The following is an 18,417-nucleotide window of genomic DNA, read 5'->3' as shown; positions in this document are numbered from 1 at the left end:
GACAAGAAGCTGCCTTGTGGGGAATCGTATGTGGCTCTTTTCAGCTAGTTATCTAACCAGCAAGCGTAATGATGTATTTGAGAGACAACAAGTGCTCATTGTGCAAATGTATTTATCTTTTCAATAAACATTGGAGATTAAATCTAGTTTCCATGTTGTCAACAATCTAAGCCAACCCTGTGTGTGTGTTTTGCCCCATAGTTGCGCAAGCATCAGTTTTGTTTGCTAAACAACCAACCTTATAATTTGAGGCGTAAAACAGAGAGGTATACTGGACCCCCTAAAACATACCACTTCGATACAGATACGACTAGAAGTGACTTTTCGTAACAGATGCAGACATAGCTGGGGGAAGTAGTTTGGGGCGTCATATTTCCGTCAGGGGACGCCTACTCTGTGAAGTGCACACGTGTGCAATAACTCAGTTCGCCTTTGCACTCCTTCTAAACAACGCGATTTTTGGAAACTTTGACAAGGGTAAAGTCTACAAAACTTAGTCCACTCTGTTCGTAACAGTTTATAGTATTGAGAACAGAAAACTGTATTGAGATCAAATGTTTAATCGATGATAAGATTTGCAGAATGTCTGCCAAAATCCATCTCGTTCAATCTCCTGCCATTGCCGGCCACTAGGCTTCCTCTCACTACCATATTTGGTAGTGAGTGGAAACACCAAGCGGATGCTTCACATTTATACATCCTGTGAAATATCTGTTCTATCTGTGCCTTAAATGCTCAAATGTCAGATGTGTTCAGACTGACATGGCTACTCTAGTTGTCATGGTAATGGCGTTTGTGTGCAGGGGCATAGGCTGATTGGTGGTGGTGCCCATTCTTCCTCTCAATCAGAAGTTGTTTTGTAGCTTGCAAAGTCTACCCCAGTTGCTTTTAATGTTTGATATGAAAGTCTCCCACAGTTGCTTTGAATGTTTGAAATCTTAGTTTAAGAACACTTTTAAAGCCTCAAAGGATAAGATGATCCAACTTTCAAAATGAGTCCTTTTTGGCTAGCCACAGCATTTAACTAGCTAGCTAGGTAGTTGTTTAGCTTGCTAGCACATTCAAGCATTCAAACAATAAACGTGTGAGCTACCAGATGTTCTTGTCAAACTGTTGACAGAGTAGCTAGCAAGCAACAATATATGCTAAATCACAGTCTGGAAACCACTTAAGGGCATTTCACCTTTCAGACAAGTCTCATGGCCAGGAATCAGATTTATGTGATTTCAAAATGTGGCTTGAAATATCTGATTCCATGTACTTTTTGTCTGTGCAGACTGCAGGAAAAATGTCAGATTTGACTCAGCTATATACATTATTTTTTGTATTTGAGTCAAACTTCAAACTGCCACTCTGTTATTGCAGTTGGGTTGGGCATAAAACTAGAAAACAATTATTTGACGTATTAAATCTGTTCTTCGTTTCGGGCAATATGACATGCGTTGACTTTGACATGATTAAGGTAACTACTGTGCAGGTGCATGACAGCAATTGCATTTGACATATCAAAGATATTTAATTTGGGGCTTTCTGCAGAGACCAAAGCGAATCGGATGACGATCTGATTTCCGGTCAGTTTTGCTGTTACTTGCAAAACAGTACTTGGTTATGATTTGAGCAAGATACATTGATCCCAGATCTGCGTTTATCGGCAACCTCTGTGTGCTGGCGACCACGTGTCTGTGCGCTGACCAATGGCAACGCTCCTAGCTATAGCTGAACGAAGCCATGTGAGGATCTGTAAAATGGCGGCGCAGTGGCGTGGAAAAGATGAGCTTATAATCACCGGCAACACGGAATTTCTGACCGCAAACACATTCAATGAGGTACGGCTTTGATACATAATTTTTCTGCATACATGTGGCCAAATAAAAATTACTTGTACCACTTGTCTTTGGCCTTTTTCATACACGAAAAATGGCAAACCTGCACGCGGTGCCTACACGTGGATGTGAACGGCTAGTAGTAGCTAACATTAGCTGCGAATCGCATGGCGGCATGGGAAAATAACTGCTGGTGACACAAGTAGCTAACTATGTTGTCTCCCTTATTTCACGATTTAGTTCGGCATAAAATCATTTTATTGGCTTTCTGCAAAGTAATACATGTCTAAGTTGCCGTGACAGTAAGTTGAATGTGCTATAATTCAATAGGGAGTCAGCAAAGTTTCTTCTCTACTCGGAAAAAGCGATCCTCTGTCTGCTGCTAACGTTCATAGTTGCTGGACTCGCACACCTTCTAAAGACTGGTCGTGCTGGGTATCCGGAAGCTGGCAACAATGAATTGTCGGTTGGCGTCAATCAAAAGCAAATGATAAGATTAAATTGTTGAGTTTATTCTTTCGAATATTCTGCATTCACGTGGCTGCCGATATGGATATTTAGCGAAGTACTGGAACACATTCACTGTCCCATACATAGCAGACAGGGACACATTACTTTTGTAATGTTGGAACTGGTACGGTCCAAGTGTTGGCATGCTACCTATGTCAACCATGGGCTCATACAAAAGTACATCCAATTCCGCTAAAATGCACCCTTATTTTACTCATTGTTTTTATATAGTTGCATTCCGATTGCCTTTGCGTACCACCCATTTCAGGAAACATCCTCCATATATCATTCACACCTGTCAACACTGGTCTCACACCCGGGGCCTTGTTTTGTTGAACTAACTATAGCCGCTTTACTCTTGTGGCAAACATGAATGATAAACAGCGTTGTAGCTAGTGTGATTGTATAGGCCTACCATTGACGTTAATAGGAGTGTCAGGCACCTAGTAGCCAAAAATGGCCTATTATTTCAACGCTGTCCACCTCTTTGTACTACTGTACTATCCCGCTCTATTAAAATAGATGATGTTTCCTGAGAGGTAATGAGGGATTAGTACATAGAGGCCCTATGGGTTCTGGTCCAAAGTAGTGTACTATATAAGGAATAGGGTGCCATTTGGAATGGGCTCAATAATAATAAATACAAAAATAACGTTAAGCCACGCTTTTCTGTTTTCCCCTTTCTGCACACTTTACAATGCTCCCATTGTGACTGTTCACTGTCTGCTCTCATCTCCCACACACGTATTGGCTGGGTGACTCTGAGAAGAACACTGACTGGGAACTCTCCCAAATGGCACCCTACTCCCTATAGTGCACAACTTTTCACCAGAGACCTATGGGCCTTGGTCAAAAGTAGTGCACTGCACTTCATATGTAATAGGATGCCATATGGGATTCAGCTTGTGACTATCACGTTTCTCAAGAAAGCTCCATTTGGATCTATAAGCCCTGGTCATAAAGTAGTGCACTACACTTCATATGTAATAGGATGCCATATGGGATTCAGCTTGTGACTATCACGTTTCTCAAGAAAGCTCCATTTGGATCTATAAGCCCTGGTCATAAAGTAGTGCACTACACTTCATATGTAATAGGATGCCATATGGGATTCAGCTTGTGACTATCACGTTTCTCAAGAAAGCTCCATTTGGATCTTATAAGCCCTGGTCATAAAGTAGTGCACTGCATTTGGGGAATAGGGTGTATTTTGGGACGTTGCCCCATAATCATATTATAGACAGACAGTGTCCCAGCAACAACCACCACCACACCCAGGGAGGGGCCTGTTGTTGTCAAGGAGTGAGAGTGCAGACTAGTGTGCTATGGGCTAACTGTCACTGTCTATGACAAGACAACGCATGTCCTTAAGATGCGAGGCACTTCGTGCTGCTGTTTTTCCACCTCGTTGGATAAATCAAACTGAAGTGTGGGAATGACTGTCTGAACGTTTCCCTCCTCCGCCCCCCGCGCCAGGGCTCTGCTCTTCAACAGTCTGAAAACATGGCATTGCACACACACTCATTCTGATGGGAGGAGGAAGCATACAAATGCAGCCTCAACAAACACTATTGACTAGCGTAGTTATGTTCCTCAAGTGTCTTTTAGGAGAAATGTGTTCACTTTCTCAATCTTTCCTTAATTCCCCCCCCCCCCCGTCCTTCCTCTCTGCCACTTTCTGTAAATACATTCAAGAAGAACGTCAGAAGGGAGGGGCTTTGGACCCTCTCCTCCAATACGGTTGGGAAAGAGACGAGGAGATGGGATGCGGGGAATCACAAAAAGACTTATGATCGAGCAACTGTTTCTGTAGGCTGCGTTTACACAGGAGGCCCAATTCAGATATTTTTGCTTTGCTCTTTTGACCAATCAGATCAGCTCTTTTTTCCCAATAATTGGGCAGCCTATTTGCCTGACTCGTGATTGAACTTGTTCTCCCTTTCTGTTCTTGTTGCTTGGTTACAGGCTGTCCTGGGTAAAGGGGAAGTCAGTGATCTGGACATGGACACTCACTCCTGCCTGGACCCTTCCATCCTGGCAATGTTTGAAGACTCCGCCGTAGCTGCAGAGGTCAGCATCAGGACATAATGTTGGCCAAACATTCAGATATACTGGGGCGTATTCATTACGCTGATTCTGATTCTGTAAAACGTTTCTTAAAAGAAGGCAAATGAAACAGGGAGGGAACTTCCTGAATTTGTCCAATAGAAACTCTCATTTTGTTGTTTGCTACAGTTTGGGTCTTAAACGGTTTCTGTAATGAATACGCCCCTGATGTAGACCCTGTTCCCATCTGAGACAGGTTCTACATCAGTGGTTCCCAAACTTCAGGTCGGGACCCAATCTGGGGTCCCCTGAGAAAATGTGTGATCTTATCAAACAAATGAAGATTTTTTTTAAATCTTGAAATGGGCATAGAGTACAACCTTTTAGTGTCAACTAAGGGCCTTTTACACTATTAGAATGCCCTTTCGTGTCATTATGATGGGTTGGGACAGCCTGCGGGGCCTAAAGTGGAGTAAATATCAACACACAGCGTTAACTAGGGAATATCATGTTTCCAAGTGGGGTCCCCTGCATTTTCTAGTGTCAATTTGGAGTCGTGTGCAAAAAAACTCCTGGTTTACATGAACTTGTCCAATTAGAAACACTTTGCCTGTTCCTCTGAAGCTATTGTTTCCCGTCACAGAAATGAGATGCCATTTATACTATTTTTAATTAATTCCATTTATTTAATTTGTTTTTTTTTAGACTAGGAGCAGACTGGATGAGGAGAGTGAGTCCACGTTGTTGACGGCTCTAACAGAGATCCTGGACAGTGTTGACGATGAGACCCTGTCTCCCTTTGACACCCTGCCTGACACTGGGCTCTTCTCTGACCAGAGGCTACGGGACAACTCCCCGGTGGGTAAAAACCAAGTGTGGGTCTGTGTGTGTGATTCAGAATTAATTGAGAATTAAGAGTAACCAGCGGTCCTGCTCTGAGACGCTGTGTGAAAACAATCCCAGGTGTTCTTGGTAACCAGCAGTCCTGCTCTGAGACGCTGTGTGAAAACAGTCCCAGGTGTTCTTGATTTGATGAGAATCAGGGGTACTGCTTTTATTTTGGTGTTATCTATAAATCATGCTGAAAATGGTGTGTCTGTGGGAGAACAATGTGATTGTTGTTTTGTAATTACTGTATTTCTCCTGTTTGGTGTGTTTCTCCAGTTGAGGCGGCTGCTGAGTTTAACACGGTCTCCACCTGATAAAGAAGCACTCTTTCGTTCCATAAAGACCCCCTCTTCATCTTCATCCCCCTCTTCATCTGTTGGAAAGGTAGAAACCTCATCCCTTTCTGTTTTATGGAAGTGTGTGTGTCAGATTAAGATTAGTTGTACTACTACTGGTGATCCCACCCGTTAATCTAGGTTTACAGAGGTAATTTCAATGATAAAAGAACCACTAGAAGAGTGCTCTCCAACCATGTTCCTGGAGAGTCACCCTCCTGTATGTTTTCACTCCAACCCTGTTCCTGGAGAGTCACCCTCCTGTAGGTTTTCACTCCAACCCTGTTCCTGGAGAGACACCCTCCTGTAGGTTTTCACTCCAACCCTGTTCCTGGAGAGTCACCCTCCTGTAGGTTTTCACTCCAACCCTGTTCCTGGAGAGCTACCCTCCTGTAGGTTTTCACTCCAACCCTGTTCCTGGAGAGTCACCCTCCTGTAGGTTTTCACTCCAACCCTGTTCCTGGAGAGCTACCCTCCTGTAGGTTTTCACTCCAACCCTGTTCCTGGAGAGACACCCTCCTGTAGGTTTTCACTCCAACCCTGTTCCTGGAGAGTCACCCTCCTGTAGGTTTTCACTCCAACCCTGTTCCTGGAGAGCTACCCTCCTGTAGGTTTTCACTCCAACCCTGTTCCTGGAGAGACACCCTCCTGTAGGTTTTCACTCCAACCCTGTTCCTGGAGAGACACCCTCCTGTAGGTTTTCACTCCAACCCTGTTCCTGGAGAGACACCCTCCTGTAGGTTTTCACTCCAACCCTGTTCCTGGAGAGACACCCGCCTGTAGGTTTTCACTCCAACCCTGTTCCTGGAGAGACACCCTCCTGTAGGTTTTCACTCCAACCCTGTTCCTGGAGAGACAGCCTCCTGTAGGTTTTCACTCCAACCCTGTTCCTGGAGAGACACCCTCCTGTAGGTTTTCACTCCAACCCTGTTTGTAACTATCCTGGGGTGTATTTATTACGTATTGCAACGGAAACCGTTTACTGTTTAAGAAGCAAACATAATGGGGAGGGTCCTACTTGAATTTGTCCAATAGAAACTCGTTTTGATCCCAAAACGTTTTTCCATTTGGAGTAACCTGTTTCTGTTGCAGGACAGTCATTTAGCTGTGGCGCTTCGCCTTTCCCCGTCACCGAGAACATTTCAGGTCTGCTGACCGCAAACTGGAACATTCTGTGCAACTTCCGGCGTGTGTTTATTGTGACCACTGAGGCTGTACCAGCTTTAAGTTAGTGAGTAGACTACTGTGGCTATTTGATCATCATGTAGGCCTACCAGAGTAGCCTACCAGAGTAGCCTAGTAGCCTACCAGAGTAGCCTACCATTTAAAAACAAGGGAGACAAATGCCTCCCATAACATTTTAACATGGAAATAGCTGTTCAATCATTCAGCCTACAGTAGCAGCCAATGTGTGGTGTTCAATACAGGCCTACATCCCATGAGACTTGGGAATAAAAACATGTAGGTCTCGACATGAACCTGTTCATCCACTTGTCCTTCAGACAGTTGACAGTGTTAACTAACGGGGTAAACTCTAGAAAGTCGAGCGAAGTTCAATCTCGTGCTTCTCTGCGCGGGATGATATTTCATCTGCGTGGCAGTCCGAGGCGAGCTGTGCAACCGCTCACCGTAGAGGGACCATTGGCAGTCACGTTTTTAAAAAAAAAACTATTTCTGTCGAGGCGCACTTTGAAGATGCTGGAACAGTCAACATTTACTTTTCCTCTGCAAACAAAGCGAGTTATGAATAGAAACATCTGTCAACCCCATTGTAGAATTGTTTATCTATTTCTGTGCAAGATAAATATTCCTCTGGAGGTTATGAGTACCGTAGGACGAGCCCTGCACTGGAGTAACTTGTTTGATTTCGAATAAGAAAAACGGTTAAAGATTTACATTCGTTTTAATGTACTAAATAAAATGCCTATCATAATGAATTTGACATACATTTGTATGGGATTGGGTTGTGTCATAGTTTGGAAATTATATACAAAAACTATTAGTGTACTACACTATGGGATTGAGTTTGTCATGAAAAATAATATAGAGAATGATATCTTTATTAAAAATAGAGCAATAGCGATCGCGATTATGAGCATAGCTGGAGTAACAGTCTTGCCGTCGTTCTTCCTTCCAGGTTGAGACGGTCATTCCAGACAGACCCTGGAGGACTAGGCTAACTCCCAGAGCCCAGGGCTCTTCCACATCCATACAGAGGAGCGATGGAGAGGAGGAGGAGGAGGGCGGCGGCAAGGTCCACATTCACAGCCCGCCTCAGGGCTTCAATCTGACCAATCAGGACTCGGGAGAACTCTCCCTCGACCGATCAGAAGTGAGAGCGCTGAACTCTGTAGAGAAGGACCATGGCTACTCCTCTACAGTGTCCCTGGTGGACCTGGTGAAACTCATGCACCCCTACTGCCTGAGGGTGTGCCTGGATGAGGAGGGGAAGGACTGGGTCGGCACATCCAGGCAGGAGGCCTCCTCCCTGGGGGAACGGAGCGCGGACCAGAGTGTACCCCTGGAGGGCGAGGTGTGGAGGTATACGAAGCCTGGTTCGGAAGAGAGCGACGAGGAAATTGATGTGGACGGATCAGATGACGAGTGTCCCTCGGTAGGAGGGATGAAGGATGAGAAAGAGGGGGATGGAGAACAGGGAAGTCAAGGTGAAGAAGTGAAGCAACTAAAAAGTCTACTTGTGAAGTGGGATGGGCCCAAAGAAGGCCAGAACAAAAACAAAAAAAGAGTGAGCTTCGGACCTGTCCTGGTGACATCCTACGAGCTACCGGCAGCAGACGAACCTGACTTAAACGCGCTCCCGGACTTGCGCGAGCTCACCAGCCAAATCCCCATTTTTGACTTCAACACCAAAACAAGGACCATTTCCCTCACCACATCCTCTCCAGAGTCTTCAGCCGCATCTGCAAAGGACAACCAGCATCAGGTTGTAACTGACTTGTCTGAAAGGACCGGAGATACGTCGTCGTCGCAGCCTCCACCACAGCGAGGCGAGTCCAAGCCCAGACCGGCCCTCAGTCTCCAGCAGTACCGCCTGCTGCGCCAGCAAAGACTACCCCTGGTGGGGAAACCTGAGAATTACACCACCAAATGGCCCTCTCTACCCGAAACCCCCACGGAGTTGCCTCCTATACCCTATTTACAAGGACCTAAATATAGCATGTGGGGACCAACGACCACACATCCTACACATCATTACATAGGAAGTAAAACAGGGGGTGATGTCAGTGGATTCAAGCCTATATCTAAGACAAGGACGAAGATGGTCTCTCCTGCTTGTCCCAGTAAACCTGGTAAAGCCATTGGCATCAATGGATCAAAGCCTGTTAGAAGTGGGACTAAGGCTCCTCCTACCAGCTCAGCTTTAAAGCCCAAACGCAACTCAATGGAAGCTAAATCTGCAAATGATGTTGGTGTATTAAAGCCTATTTGGACTGAGACCATCTCTCCTGCTAGTCCCTTACCAAGTCCCAACCTGAACTCCAACTCAGTGGCGGGTCTGGACCAGAACAGGACTAGCCCAGAAAAGAGTGCTGTTGTGGTCAGTAGCGACCCCCCAAACCCTGTCCTGGTCCCACTACCAGGAACCCGTCCATCTTTGGATGGATTTGATAGAAGCCGTGGGACCAACCAGGAGAAGCAGGAGCAGGAACAATCTCTACCTCCATCCACCACCCAGGAGTCTCCAGCACCCAAGCCCAAAATGGTGTTCTGCAACCGGGATCCAAGCCTGAAGAGCACCAGTCTCCTCCTTGAGATCCAACGGAGGTTCTCCACCAAACAACCATCGCGGAAAGCACTTCACACCCAAAACACTGCAGAGACCACGAAACAAGGGGATCAGCCTCGCTCTCTCAGCCCAAGGAAAGGAATCGAGACAGTACCAGAAGGGTCCAAGTTTTCCCCAAGGGCACCAGTAGTGGCAAGTCCATCGTCCAGCCCCTCAGTCCATCCACCCACCCATGCCGTTACTCCTTACCCAGAGATGGAGAGGGCAAAGCGGGTAGCCCTTGGTAACCTCCCCCATGTCCGACTGTCCACCTCTCCAGAGAGTAACACCTGCATACAGACCCCCACCTGCGGCACAGGTAAGCCAGATGAGCCATAACACACATATAAACAATATATTTTGTTCTAGGGTGAACTGATTGACTGTTGACTGATTTTGGGTCAGTTTAGCATTTTACTTACTACAGGTTAAGGTTAGGTTTGGGGGAGTGGACTCTGATCCTAGATCTGTACCTAGGGGAAACTACACCGTGAGTATGTATTTCTTCAGATAAAGCTAATTAAGATAGAGCTAAAAGTAGATGATTTGTGATTTAGTTAGAGCTGGTGTGAAATTAACAAAAATGTATAATTTGTGATTACTTTGATATCCTGTGTCAAATTCTTTCTAAGACCCATTCAGAAAGAGATTGTTGTCTCCATGTTCAGCTGAAGGAGTCAAAGCTTTAAACATATATTTGATTAGGCCAAGTGGTTAGAGGCAGGTGGCCTAGTGGTTAGAGGCAGGTGGCCTAGTGGTTAGAGGCAGGTAGCCTAGTGGTTAGAGGCAGGTAGCCTAGTGGTTAGAGGCAGGTAGCCTAGTGGTTAGAGGCAGGTAGCCTAGTGGTTAGAGGCAGGTAGCCTAGTGGTTAGAGGCAGGTAGCCTAGTGGTTAGAGGCAGGTAGCCTAGTAACCGAAAGGTTGCAAGTTCAAATCCCCCAAGCTGACAAGGTAAAAATCTGTCATTCTGCCCCTGAACAGGCAGTTAACCCACTGTTCCTAGGCCGTCATTGAAAATAATAATTTGTTCTTAACTGACTTGCCTAGTTAAATAAAGGTAAAAAAATGTTTTTTTAAATATTTTGTAAGGGGTGGGGCAGTCCCACTCATATTTTTCCGATAGGAAAGATGGAGATGAAAGAGTTGCTGAAATAGCAGGGGTCTGGACTGGAACCCATGCTGCTGAAATAGCAGGGTTCTAGACTGGAACCCATGCTGCTGAAATAGCAGGGGTCTGGACTGGAACCCATGCTGCTGAAATAGCAGGGTTCTAGACTGGAACCCATGCTGCTGAAATAGCAGGGGTCTGGACTGGAACCCATGCTGCTGAAATAGCAGGGTTCTAGACTGGAACCCATGCTGCTGAAATAGCAGGGTTCTGGACTGGAACCCATGCTGCTGAAATAGCAGGGGTCTGGACTGGAACCCATGCTGCTGAAATAGCAGGGGTCTGGACTGGAACCCATGCTGCTGAAATAGCAGGGTTCTGGACTGGAACCCATGCTGCTGAAATAGCAGGGGTCTGGACTGGAACCCATGCTGCTGAAATAGCAGGGGTCTGGACTGGAACCCATGCTGCTGAAATAGCAGGGTTCTGGACTGGAACCCATGCTGCTGAAATAGCAGGGTTCTGGACTGGAACCCATGCTGCTGAAATAGCAGGGTTCTGGACTGGAACCCATGCTGCTGAAATAGCAGGGTTCTGGACTGGAACCCATGCTGCTGAAATAGCAGGGGTCTGGACTGGAACCCATGCTGCTGAAATAGCAGGGTTCTAGACTGGAACCCATGCTGCTGAAATAGCAGGGGTCTGGACTGGAACCCATGCTGCTGAAATAGCAGGGGTCTGGACTGGAACCCATGCTGCTGAAATAGCAGGGGTCTGGACTGGAACCCATGCTGCTGAAATAGCAGGGGTCTGGACTGGAACCCATGCTGCTGAAATAGCAGGGTTCTGGACTGGAACCCATGCTGCTGAAATAGCAGGGTTCTGGACTGGAACCCATGCTGCTGAAATAGCAGGGTTCTAGACTGGAACCCATGATGCTGAAATAGCAGGGGTCTGGACTGGAACCCATGCCGCTGAAATAGCAGGGTTCTGGACTGGAACCCATGCTGCTGAAATAGCAGGGTTCTGCTCTGGAACCCATGCTGCTGAAATAGCAGGGTTCTGGACTAGAACCCATGCTGCTGTGGTGTTCTGGAGGAAGCAGTTTAGAACACTAGACCAGCAGAAAGTTCACCTCGACGAACTGCTACTGTCCCTGCATTCAGAAACTGATTTCTCTTGGTCGCGTTGCAGGAATCCAAGCCACAGATCTGACCAGCCTTCTGGAGCGGTTTGAGGAAACACAAGGTGAGTGAGGGATCAGTGGGGTTTTGTTAACTCTCTCCCTTTCTTCTTCCAGCTATACTACGTAACATCCATTCTGGGATTTGCATTAAGATGTATTGATTTGGTTGATGCATACATCCTCTGTCCTTGTCATCTTACATACCTATAGTCCATCTGTAAATAGCCCATCCAATCTACCTCATCCCCATATTGTTTTTATTTACTTTTCTGCTCTTTTGCACACCAGTATCTCTACTTGCACATCATCATCTGCTCATCTATCACTCCAGTGTTAATCTGCTAAATTTTAATTACTTCGCTACTATGGCCTATTTATTGCCTCACCTCCTCACGCCATTTGCACACACTGTATATAGACGTTCTTTTTTTCTATTGTGTTATTGACTGTACGCTTGTTGACTCCATGTGTAACTCTGTGTTGTTGTTTGTGTCGCACTGATTTACTTTATCTTGGCCAGGTGGCAGTTGTAAATGAGAACTTGTTCTCAACAAATTTACCTGGTTAAATAAAGGTGAAATGTAAAAAATCTTGGAACATGGTGATGGAAAAAGGCACAACAGATCCTAAATCAGCACTTCTACTCTAAGATTGAACCCCTGATCTTGCCTCCCCCATGTCTGTGTCTCTTCCCACAGCCAAAGAGGAGACTGAGAGTGAACCTGAAGGCAGTCCAGATAGGAGCCCTGTTAGAGATGAAGAGCCGAGCAACAACACTGAAGGTGAGTTAATTGAAGGACTCTGCCTGGAGACTTGCACCCTATTACCTCCTTAGTGCACTACTTTTGACCAGAGCCATATATGGGCACTGGTCAAAAGTAGTGCACTATAAAGGGAATAGGGCACCATTTGGGATGAAACTGTTCTTCAACTTCATTTCTAGTCTAGTCAGCACAGTTACTCAGAGGACTTTGCTGTGGTTATTCTCATGCTTTAGCACAGAACTTCAGTTCATCATCTGGTTTGTTGCTTTCTTTCCAGGGATGCTGACACTGCTGGGTGCCTATCTCCTCAGCACCCAAGATAAACTCTGTCTTCCAGCACCCACTGGCTTTCCAGAACTTGTCAACACACTCGAACCCCTCAGAACTCCGGAGCCCCTCAGAACTCTGGAGCCCTTCAGAACTCCGGGACCCCTCAGAACTCCGGGACCCCTCAGAACTCCGGGACCCCTCAGAACTCCGGAGCCCCTCAGAACTCCGGAGCCCCTCAGAACTCCGGAGCCCCTCAGAACTCCGGGACCCCTCAGAACTCCGGGACCCCTCAGAACTCCGGAGCCCCTCAGAACTCCGGGACCCCTCAGAACTCCGGAACCCCTCAGAACTCTGGAACGTTGCGATACTCAGGAACCTCTCAGCACCCAGAATGTTCTCAGCACTCAGGAACAGGCCCCTGCACAGCCGCGTTGGAAACCACTTACCCCTGTCGCACCTCAGAGGAAGCAACCGGCGACCCCCAAACCTCTCCCTCACAAGGCCATCCAAATCATCAACCCCCGTCCTCTACCACCCAAAAAGGCCCACCCCCTCCCCCCAAAGCCCCCTGTCACCCCCCCTGAGTTCCAGACAGCAGTATCTGTCTCCTCAGACCACGACTACTGTCTATCTCAGGATCAACCAGGGAGTAATACTACTATGTTATGCAGCAAAAGACAAACCATACTCCCCGACCACCAACCAATTCCCAACCCCTCCTCAGTGCCCGGCACACAGAACTCTGGGAAATATTTGCGGCAGCAGCAGCCAGTGGACTCCAGGACTGTTCCAGAGACACAACTTCCCTCAGACTCTGCTCCGCCATCTACAGAGAGCTCCCCCTCTAGGACGGACGCCATTACTGCAGGGGAGACACAGGAAGAGAGAACCAGCCCCTGCATCCCCTCCCCTCCTTCACCCAGTCCCCCTGCCAGAGGTAGGAGGTCGTCCCGGCGCTATCGGACAAGGTCTTCATGCTCGGACTCTAGCTCTAGGTCCCCTTCTTCATCGTCATCTTCCTCATCCTCCTCCTCTCGATCCAGGTCTCGCTCTCCACCCCGAAAGAGGTAGTTTCAAATTCTGTGTGGTGACTGTTATTGCTCTTGAATTGAAGTTGGGGAGAGAGGAAGGTGGGCATGTTAGTGGGTGTGGCCATGTTAGTGGGTGTGGCCATGTTAGTGGGTGTGGCCATGTTAGTGGGTGTGGCCAATGGTACGGTACTTTTTTGTTTTTGCTGTTTTAAATCAAATTTCTTCCAATTCTACACGTTTTGCCATGAGGCTGACAGAAAAAAATATACGTTTTTAAAGATAATTTTTTTGCAGTTTTACACATTTCGCCATAGTATAAATAAATACACGTTATAAGCCACCAATCAATGACATGAGAGGTTTTGAACTTCTCCCTGACTGTGTACTTTTTATTTTGGTGATTGTTAGTTCTAAAAGATGATCTTCAAGATAAATGGCTCCACTATATCTACTACATACTTTACATCTGGTTTTAGTCATTAAGTTTACACTCAACTTTTTACCACCCCAAAATTAATTTTCTTTCTTTAACCCACGTCCTCCTTCCTCTTTGTCCAACCCCTCTCCTCCCTCCTCCCCATCCCTCTCCCTCTCCTCCCCATCCCTCTCCTCCCCATCCCTCTCCTCTCTCTCTCCCTCTCCTCCCCATCCCATCCCTCTCCTCCCCATCCCTCTCCTCTCTCTCCCTCTCCTCCCCATCCCTCTCCTCTCCATCCCATTCCTCTCCTCCCCATCCCTCTCCTCCCCATCCCTCTCTCTCCTCCCCTTACTCTCCTCCCCATCCCATTCCTCTCCTCCCCATCCCTCTCCTCCCCATCCCTCTCTCTCCTCCCCTTACTCTCCTCCCCATCCCTCTCCCTCCCCCCCCATACTCTCCTCCCTCTCCCTCCTCCCCCACCAGGTTCTGTCCCAGGCGTTCTGAAAGCAGCTCCTCCTCCTCGTCCTCTTGCTCCAGCTCCGTCTCCCGTTCCCCGGTTCCCTGCCGGTACCGGCTCCCCTACCCACAGTCCTGGAACCGCTCTCGGTCCACATCAAAGTCCTGGACTCAGTCTGGTTCCAGATCTCGGTCCAGATCCCCCACCACACTGGCCTACAGCAGAACCCAGAGGCGGAGGGACTGCTACAGGTCAGTAATGGCATTAATACATTTGTTAAATAACTTTTTTAAAAGTATTTTGTAAGTGTTTTTAGGAGGGTGTATTATTAAAGGAGTTCTGAATGATTGTATTAGACTCTGATTAAACTATAGCCACACGGGTCTTCTGTAGTCCATCTCACCTTGCTGTCTCCTCTCCCCTTCCCCACCCAACCTTCAGCTCCAACAACATCAGGGACTCCAGGAAACGAAAGAGACAACAAGATATGAGGAATCAAAAACTCAAAGCCATAGTGAGTACTGTGTAGTACATTACAAACCGTGGTACACCTTGTGTTTTTGCTGTTTTAGAAATATATATTTTTAATACTTTTTAAGATGTTAAATGTAAATGTGACATTACTTCCTGATTTGATTTGGAGACCAAATTGCCACCAACTGTCCTCTTTGGTTCCCACCAGATGGCCAAGCTGCAAATTGAAGATTGGCTATATCATAAACATTTATGGAAACATTTAGGTCAGGAATAAGGTTAGCAGTGTGGTCAGGGTTAACGTTGGATGCGTTGCGGTGAAACTGCCACGTCCGTTTGAGATTATTGCAATAACAAAGGTGTTTCAAACAACAAGCACTTTTATTCCCCGACATCACTGTATGTGTGATAAAACAGCATGTACTACAATGTATTTCAATGACACTTCTCTAAAACCATAACAGATGCTCCTGGGAGAGACCTGTGACAGCGTTTCCCCTTTCACACATCTCAGCTTTAATGTTTGGGTTTAAAATCGGATTTTGAGAAGATCATTTGTATAAATCTGCAGGGCTTGTGATAGTGACACCCCTTGGTGCGTTGTTTTGTGTGGCCAGGACGAGCGCAGGGTGGTGTACGTGGGCCGCATCCAGAGGACCATGATGCACGCGGAGCTGAGAGAACGCTTCTCTCTGTTTGGAGAGGTGGAGGAATGCACCCTGCACTTTAGAGACAGGGGGTGAGTCTCTCTCTCTGCATCAAAAGAGATGGTCAAAAATTGTTAGCATCAGTGTCTTTAAACTCTTTTTTTCTCTAGACTTTCTCTGTCCTCTTTCCCCTTCTGTCCCCCTCTCTGTCCCACTCACCTCTCCCTCTCTGTCCCCCTCACCTCTCCCTCTCTGTCCCCCTCACCTCTCCCTCTCTGTCCCCCTCACCTCTCTCTTGCTCTCTCTCTGTCTCCCTCACCTCTCTCTTTCTCTCTCTCCGTCTCCCTCACCTCTCTCTTTCTCTCTCTCTGTCTCCCTCACCTCTCTCTTTCCCTCTCTCTCTGTGTCCCTCACCTCTCTCTCTGTGTCCCTCACCTCTCTCTCTGTCTCCCTCACCTCTCTCTTTCTCCCTCTGTCTCCCTCACCTTTCCCTCTCTGTCCCCCTCACCTTTCCCTCTCTGTCCCCCTCACCTTTCCCTCTCTGTCTCCCTCACCTCTCTTTCTCCCTCTGTCCCCCTCACCTCTCTCTCTGTCTCCCTCACCTCTCTCTTTCTCCCTCACCTCTCTCTTTCTCCCTCTCTGTCTCCCTCACCTCTCTCTTTCTCCCTCTGTCTCCCTCACCTTTCCCTCTCTGTCCCCCTCACCTCTCTCTTTCTCTCTCTCTCTGTCTCCCTCACCTCTCTCTCTCTCGACCCCCTTAGATATAATCATACTTCATTGTATTTATTGAAGACTTATTTCATCAGGTAACTTACTAACTTACCTTTGTCCATATCAGGTGGTTAGGAAATAACAATTTCTTAACCTGTGTTCTGTTTCCATAGCGACCACTACGGCTTTGTGACGTTCTACAACATGAAAGATGCGTTCGCAGCCATCGAGAACGGTTACAAGCTGAGGAGACCTGACGAGCTGCCCTTTGACCTCTGCTTCGGGGGCAGGCGTCAGTTCTGCAAATCTACGTACGCCGACCTAGGTGAGAACCTTTAAGGGTGGTCCCAAATGGGAAAGGGAGATACCTACTCGGTTGTTCAACTGAAATGTCTTCCACATTTAACCCAACCCCTCTGAATCAGAGAGGTGTGGGGGGCCTTAATCGACATCCACGTATTCGGGTGCCTGGAGAACAGTGGGTTAACTGCCTTGTTCAGGGGAACAGTGGGTTAACTGCCTTGTTCAGGGGAACAGTGGGTTAACTGCCTTGTTCAGGAGAACAGTGGGTTAACTGCCTTGTTCAGGGGAACAGTGGGTTAACTGCCTTGTTCAGGAGAACAGAGAACAGGAGAACTGCCTTGTTCAGGAGAACAGTGGGTTAACTGCCTTGTTCAGGGGAACAGTGGGTTAACTGCCTTGTTCAGGAGAACAGTGGGTTAACTGCCTTGTTCAGGGGAACAGTGGGTTAACTGCCTTGTTCAGGGGAACAGTGGGTTAACTGCCTTGTTCAGGGGAACAGTGGGTTAACTGCCTTGTTCAGGGGAACAGTGGGTTAACTGCCTTGTTCAGGGGAACAGTGGGTTAACTGCCTTGTTCAGGGGAACTGTAGGTTAACTGCCTTGTTCAGAGGAACAGTGGGTTAACTGCCTTGTTCAGGGGAACAGTGGGTTAACTGCCTTGTTCAGGGGAACAGTGGGTTAACTGCCTTGTTCAGTGGCACAACAACAGATTTGACCTTGTCAGCTCAGGGATTTGATCCAGCAACCTTTCGGTTACTGGCCCAACGTTCCTAACCACTAGGCTACCTGCCACACAATGGCGCCCTATGTTTATTAAGAATGTGTATCAGCCTCTCGAACGAAGGCTTTCCCCTTTTGGGAAATAGATGACGAGTTTACTAAGTCACGTGCCCAGGGTCGCAGAGGTAATTGCAGGGTAAACCGGTTGAAATCATAGCATATTGGTAACTGAACTGGTTTGTTTCACCAGATTCTAATCGGGAAGAGGAGGAACCCACTCCAGCGAAAAATGAAGAGGAGGAGCTGGACTTTGACACTCTATTGAAGCAGGCACAGAAAGGCTTGAAGCGGTAGCAGAGTCCTGGAGGAAGAGAGGGAGCCAAGAAAGGAATGATGGAGAGAAGGTCCCAAATGTCACCCTATTCCCTATAGAGGGTACTAACCTTAGGGTTCTGGTCCCAAAGCAGTGCCCTCTATAGAAGGGAACGGGGTGTTATTTGGGACTGAGCCAACAAGTTAGCAAGACTTACCTCAGAGCTATACACATGCACATACTTTAACATTGTAGAAATGTTGTTTTAACTTGTATTGGTTCACTGTTATCAACTCATTTTATTTACCTTGATAGCACAACTTTGTTGATGCAGTAAACATATTTTTAAAGGAAAAAGAATCATAGGAAAATGATTAGAATATTGTAAAGTTGTTTTTTTGTATTATTATCATTTTTTTTAAGAAGGCTCTTTAAATATCTTTGTTTGCACTAATATTGCACTTGCAAGCTTTGCTTTACTCTTGTCTGTTACAATGTTTAAAAAGTTGAGATTCCCTTAGTCATTTTATTCCCAATTATGAACATGTTCTTTATGAATGAATAAAGACTATTATTGTGTCATCCTGAACTAGTGTCCATCCCATTGCCCTGACTGGATGGATCCATG

General features: G+C 46.8%; 1 protein-coding gene across 1 annotated transcript; it reads left to right on the top strand.

Annotated features, from left to right (window-relative positions):
• The first annotated feature begins 1,648 nt into the window (after nucleotides 1–1,648).
• On the top strand, nucleotides 1,649–18,378 carry LOC110518890 (peroxisome proliferator-activated receptor gamma coactivator-related protein 1). Its single transcript, XM_036947985.1, has 13 exons — nucleotides 1,649–1,826; nucleotides 4,299–4,403; nucleotides 5,085–5,237; nucleotides 5,544–5,651; nucleotides 7,740–9,708; nucleotides 11,691–11,744; nucleotides 12,381–12,464; nucleotides 12,724–13,783; nucleotides 14,649–14,873; nucleotides 15,064–15,136; nucleotides 15,714–15,835; nucleotides 16,628–16,779; nucleotides 17,727–18,378. Exons 1-13 carry the CDS (start codon nucleotides 1,695–1,697, stop codon nucleotides 17,828–17,830), a joined length of 4,341 nt encoding a protein of 1,446 aa, XP_036803880.1. The 5' UTR covers nucleotides 1,649–1,694; the 3' UTR covers nucleotides 17,831–18,378.
• Nucleotides 18,379–18,417: the final 39 nt, after the last annotated feature.

The sequence above is a fragment of the Oncorhynchus mykiss genome, chromosome 17 (genome assembly GCF_013265735.2).
Source record: "Oncorhynchus mykiss isolate Arlee chromosome 17, USDA_OmykA_1.1, whole genome shotgun sequence".
Classification (NCBI taxonomy): Eukaryota; Metazoa; Chordata; class Actinopteri; order Salmoniformes; family Salmonidae; genus Oncorhynchus; species Oncorhynchus mykiss.
Note: the sequence above shows the minus strand (reverse complement) of the source record. Positions and strands in the feature narration are given on the sequence as shown.